General features: G+C 52.1%; 1 protein-coding gene across 1 annotated transcript; it reads left to right on the top strand.

Annotated features, from left to right (window-relative positions):
- Positions 1–4,302: 4,302 nt before the first annotated feature.
- On the top strand, positions 4,303–5,184 carry LOC123440807 (probable glutathione S-transferase). Its single transcript, XM_045117353.1, has one exon. The coding sequence runs from the start codon at positions 4,362–4,364 to the stop codon at positions 5,058–5,060; it is 699 nt and encodes a 232-aa protein (XP_044973288.1). The 5' UTR covers positions 4,303–4,361; the 3' UTR covers positions 5,061–5,184.
- Positions 5,185–6,136: the final 952 nt, after the last annotated feature.

Here is a 6,136-nt window from a genome sequence, read left to right as displayed (position 1 = left end):
ATAGGGATAGATCAAAACGCCTGATAGGACTTTCACAAAGCACATACCTTGATAAAGTTTTGAAGAGGTTCAAAATGGAACAGTCCAAGAAAGGGTTCTTGCCAGTGTTACAAGGTACGAGATTGAGTAAGACTCAGTGCCCAGCAACTGATGAAGATAGAGAGCATATGCGCTCCGTCCCCTATGCTTCAGCCATAGGCTCTATCATGTATGCGATGCTGTGCACTAGACCGGATGTTAGCCTGGCCATAAGTATGGCAGGCAGGTTCCAGAGTAATCCAGGAGTGGATCACTGGACAGCGGTCAAGAATATCCTAAAGTACCTGAAAAGGACTAAGGAGATGTTTCTCGTGTATGGAGGTGACGAAGAGCTCGCCGTAAAAGGTTACGTCGATGCAAGCTTTGACACAGATCCGGACGACTCTAAGTCGCAAACCGGATACGTATTTATTCTTAATGGGGGTGCAGTAAGCTGGTGCAGTTCCAAGCAAAGCGTCGTAGCAGATTCTACATGTGAAGCGGAATACATGGCTGCCTCGGAGGCGGCTAAGGAGGGTGTCTGGATGAAGCAGTTCATGACGGATCTTGGAGTGGTGCCAAGTGCACTGGATCCAATAACCTTGTTCTGTGACAACACTGGTGCCATTGCCTTAGCAAAGGAACCAAGGTTTCACAAGAAGACCAGACACATCAAACGACGCTTCAACCTCATCCGCGACTACGTCGAGGAGGAGGACGTAAATATATGCAAAGTGCACACGGATCTGAATGTAGCAGACCCGCTGACTAAGCCTCTTCCACGGCCAAAACATGATCGACACCAGAACTGTATGGGTGTTAGATTTATTACAATGTAATTCACATGGTGATGTGAGGGCTAGATTATTGACTCTAGTGCAAGTGGGAGACTGTTGGAATTATGCCCTAGAGGCAATAATAAATGTATAGTTATTATTATAATTCCTGTATCAAGATAATAGTTTATTATCCATGCTATAATTGTATTGAATGAAGACTCATTTACATGTGTGGATACATAGACAAAACACCGTCCCTAGCATGCCTCTAGTTGGCTAGCCAGTTGATCAATGATAGTCAGTGTCTTCTGATTATGAACAAGGTGTTGTTGCTTGATAACTGGATCACGTCATTGGGAGAATCACGTGATGGACTAGACCCAAACTAATAGACGTAGCATGTTGATCGTGTCATTTTGTTGCTACTGTTTTCTGCGTGTCAAGCATTTATTCCTATGACGATGAGATCATATAACTCACTGACACCGGAGGAATGCTTTTTGTGTATCAAACGTCGCAACGTAACTGGGTGACTATAAAGATGCTCTACAGGTATCTCCGAAGGTGTTAGTTGAGTTAGTATGGATTAAGACTGGGATTTGTCACTCCGTGTGACGGAGAGGTATCTCGGGGCCCACTCGGTAATACAACATCACACACAAGCCTTGCAAGCAATGTAACTTAGTGTAAGTTACGGGATCTTGTATTACGGAACGAGTAAAGAGACTTGCCGGTAAACGAGATTGAAATAGGTATGCGGATACTGACGATCGAATCTCGGGCAAGTAACATACCGAAGGACAAAGAGAATGACATACGGGATTATACGAATCCTTGGCACTGAGGTTCAAACGATAAAGATCTTCGTAGAATATGTAGGATCCAATATGGGCATCCAGGTCCCGCTGTTGGATATTGACCGAGGAGTCTCTCGGGTCATGTCTACATAGTTCTCGAACCCGCAGGGTCTGCACACTTAAGGTTCGACGTTGTTTTATGCGTATTTGAGTTATATGGTTGGTTACCGAATGTTGTTCGGAGTCCCGGATGAGATCACGGACGTCACGAGGGTTTCCGGAATGGTCCGGAAACGAAGATTGATATATAGGATGACCTCATTTGATTACCGGAAGGTTTTCGGAGTTGCCGGGAGTGTACCGGGAATGACGAATGGGTTCCGGGAGTTCACCGGAGGGGGGCAACCCACTCCGGGGAAGCCCATAGGTATTTGTGGGGGTCACACCAGCCCTTAGTGGGCTGGTGGGACAGCCCACCAAATCCTATGCGCCAAGGAAGAAAAATCAAAGGAAGAAAGAAAAAAAGAGGAAGAAGTGGGAAGGGGGAAGGACTCCCTCCCACCAAACCAAGTAGGACTCGGTTTGGGGGGGGAGAGTCCTCCCCCCTGGCTCGGCCGACCCCTTGGGGTTCCCTTGGACCCCAAGGCAAGGTCCCCCTCCCTCCTCCTATATATATGGGGCTTTTAGGGCAGATTTGAGACGACTTTCTCACGGCTGCCCGACCACATACCTCCATAGTTTTTCCTCTAGATCGCGTTTCTGCGGAGCTCGGGCGGGGCCCTGCTGAGACAAGATCATCACCAACCTCCGGAGCGCCGTCACGCTGCCGGAGAACTCTTCTACCTCTCCGTCTCTCTTGCTGGATCAAGAAGGCCGAGATCATCGTCGAGCTGTACGTGTGCTGAACGCGGAGGTGCCGTCCGTTCGGTACTAGATCGTGGGACTGATCGCGGGATTGTTCGCGGGGCGGATCGAGGGACGTGAGGACGTTCCACTACATCAACCGCGATCTCTAATCGCTTCTGCTGTACGATCTACAAGGGTACGTAGATCACTCATCCCCTCTCGTAGATGGACATCACCATGATAGGTCTTCGTGCGCGTAGGAAAATTTTTGTTTCCCATGCGACGTTCCCCAACAGACATTTCATCCCGCGCTTTCTCCCACCAACCACCTCTCCTCTCCCCCCTCGTGCCGCCGCCCAAGATTTCGGCGACAGCAGCCGGTAGTAGCACGCCGGAAGGCCGCCATGCGCACGAGGCCTCCCCTCCCTTCCCCCCTTCGTCGGAGGGCCGCCGGATTTGCAGATCTGTGTCACTTCATCGCCGGATTTGTCTTTTTTCCGGTCGCCGGTTGCTGCCCGAGGCGATGGAGTGGTCAGGGAGCCTCCCCCGCAGCCTAGGCAAGGTCGCATCGCCGCATGCAAGCACGGGTTCGTCCGCCCGCCGCCGCCGAAGGTTTGCGGGCATGGACTCGTCCGGCCGTCCACCGGGCTCGACGCTCGCGCAACGTCTTTGTGGCCTGCCGATGCCGCTCATACAGTGCGACGACTGCCGGCGCCAAGTGCTGTGGCTCACTTCAGGTACGCCGACACATCCCGGATGGGTGTTCTACAAATGCGAAAACGACGGGGTACGTGCACTTGCGGTAGCTCGTTTCATAGCTCATTATTTAGATCAATTGCGGTAGCTCACTTCGAGCTTGCTCATTCTTTTGTGTAGGACGATGGATGCTCATTTTGGTTTTGGAAAGGCCAATACATTGATTTGTTGATAGAAAAAACTTAATAGATGTTAGTGCGCTCCTTAGTACAATCGAAGGCAATGATGTGGCTGCATGTGCAACTCGAGGGGAAGCAACGTCTATTTCTTTGAAACCAAAAATGAAGGATGAAGAAAGCAAGATCAAGAATCCGCAGATCAGCAATGAGTGCATGAAGAAGATATTGATTTAACTAGTGGAAGCAGCTATGGAAGTTGAAAATCTTCTGAAATGCATACTTGTGTTTTTTGTTTTCTTTGCTTTTGCTATTCTAGCCAAGAATTGGTGATATCTTTTGTATCTAATGTTGTTGCAAAAGCAAAGAAAAGCATTGTGCTAGATCAATTTAAGTTACAAATTTAAGTTTTACGGATCGGGAGGAGCTACGCCAGATCAAAACCCGCAGAAGCCGACCCGCAAAAAAACATATTCCGCGAATATACTTTTTTACGAATCCATTATGCGGGGTCTGCATGTGTGCCAGCCCGCGCCGGCCCGAATAACGGTTTTGTACGAACTGCAAACGCGTTTTGCGGGCCGACGGGATGCGGGTCTGCTAGTTGCTCTTAAAACTTTGATTATGACTATTGATGCTTAGGATTTATGGATCGACAAGGAATTCAGACGTCATGTCAGAGAGCGTTTACACTACAAACCAAGACATGCAGGCAGTGGGTAAACAGCCCTGAGCAAGATAATGAGAACCAGGGACATTATCTTTGGCATCAGCATCTCCGTCACAGCAAACTTCAGCAAACTCTCGTCTTCAGCGCATGAATAAAATAGAGAGTGCCAACATAATGTAATTCCGCAGGCTACCAAAGTTGACTGTCGACCTGATGGTATCAGTAGAAAACTGAGTGTTTGACAAGCTATAAATCCAACAAACATTCCATGTGCATGCCTTCATCTCGTAGACACACCACACCAGTCATTATTTCTGCCGTGTTGCTTGTGACTTGTGAGGTCGTTGAAGAAGCCAGAGAAGCAAAGAAGCGCGAGCTGATGCCGGTGAGGCTGCTGGGCTCCTTCGGGAGCCCGTTCACGCACCGCGCGGAGGCGGCGCTCCGGCTGAAGGGGGTGCCCTACGAGTTCATCCAGGAGGACCTCCACAACAAGAGCGAGCTGCTTCTTCAGCACAACCCCGTCCACAAGAAGGTGCCCCTGCTCCTCCACGGCGCAGACGACGACGACGTCCGCGCCGTCGCCGAGTCGCTCGTGATCGTCGAGTACGTCGACGAGGCCTTCGAGGGCCCGCTCCTCCTGCCGGCCGACCCGCTCGCCCGCGCCGCCGCCCGCTTCTGGGCGCAGTTCGCCGACGATAGGTGCTCGAGGACGCTGTTCAAGGCGCTGTGGACGCCGGAGGGCGAGGCGCGGAGGGGGTTCGTGGAGGAGGCCAAGGAGAACCTGGCGCTCATGGAGGCGCAGCTGGAGGGGAGGCGGTTCTTCGGAGGCGACTCCATAGGGCTGCTCGACATCGCTGCCAGCGGGCTCGCCTGGCTCCCGGTGCTGGAGGAGGTCGCCGGCGTGGAAACTGCCATGCTCCGCGAGGAGGATTACCCTGCCTTGTGCCGGTGGCGCGGGGACTATGCCTCCGACGAGGCCGTGAAGAAGTGCTTGCCGAGCAGGGACGAGATGGTCGCCTATTACGCGGCAATGAAGGACCGCTTCGTGCTCCTTGCCAAGTCAATGCACAAGAAATAAGGCCAAAATTGTACCGGGACCTGTTGCGTGTGCGGTGCAGTTGTGAGTTGTGTCCAATGAAAAAATAGCGTGCTATGATAGAATAATGTGACCTTAAAATACGTTTTTAACATGCTATTTGTGATATAGCGGCTTTTTAGAGCATATCCAACAGGGAAGGTAAAAAACCTGTGCGGGAAAACGGGTGTTTTAGCGCGCGTGGAGCGGTTTTGCAGGCTTCAGCGGACGCAAGAGATTCTTGCACGTGAGAAAAGATCGTGCGTACGAAAAAGCGGCCTAGCACGCTAGCTTTGGTACGCGGCGTCCGGCGTGCTTCCACCGTTCTGTGCCTCGCCACGCGTCCTCCCACCGTTCTGTGCCTCGCCATGCGCCCTCTGCCGCTCGCTCCGCCACATTTTCTACTCGCCTTGCCCCCGCCGCGCCGTCGGGGAAGTTCGGGCTTTCGCGATGTCCGCGAGCGCCCCCCGGCAGCTTCTACGCCGAGATCCGCTCCGACGACATGCGTGTCGGCCTCGACAGATTCGACACCGGTAACGAGGCCGCCCGCGCGTACGACGCGGCGACGTGGCGCCTTGGCCGGCCTTGTAGGGACATAAATTTCCCCGAGTTGATGACGAGGGAGTGGGCGCAGCGGCTCGCGCCTCCCCCGTGGATTGTCACCGAAGAGGACCGTCGCCAGAACCGGAGGCGGGAGCGCCGCCTCAGCATCGCTGAGATGGGCGAAATTGCCATGGCGGTGTGGCGCAAACTGTTCCCACATGTCGTCCTCGGCGAACGCACATTCTTCGCGCAAAGGAGGGTGGAGTGAGCCACCTATCGTGAGGACAGGCGTATGCGGAAGCAGGCCGCACTTTTCAGCATCGAACTGGAGGGAGCATCGACTTGGAACCCCGACGATGAATGATGGGCTGACGCCTTCATCATGACGGAGGAGTCGGATACCAGCGCATCGGAGAAAGACGACGAGTAGTAGTTTTTATCGTATTTTATATGTATGTTTTTATCTATGATGAACTATCAACGATGAGTAGTTTCCATTTATGAATGAAACATCACAACGTTTAATATTATCATCG

This window comes from Hordeum vulgare, chromosome 3H (assembly GCF_904849725.1).
Source record: "Hordeum vulgare subsp. vulgare chromosome 3H, MorexV3_pseudomolecules_assembly, whole genome shotgun sequence".
In the NCBI taxonomy this organism is placed as follows: domain Eukaryota; kingdom Viridiplantae; phylum Streptophyta; class Magnoliopsida; order Poales; family Poaceae; genus Hordeum; species Hordeum vulgare.
This window is presented reverse-complemented; position numbering and strand designations above follow the sequence as displayed.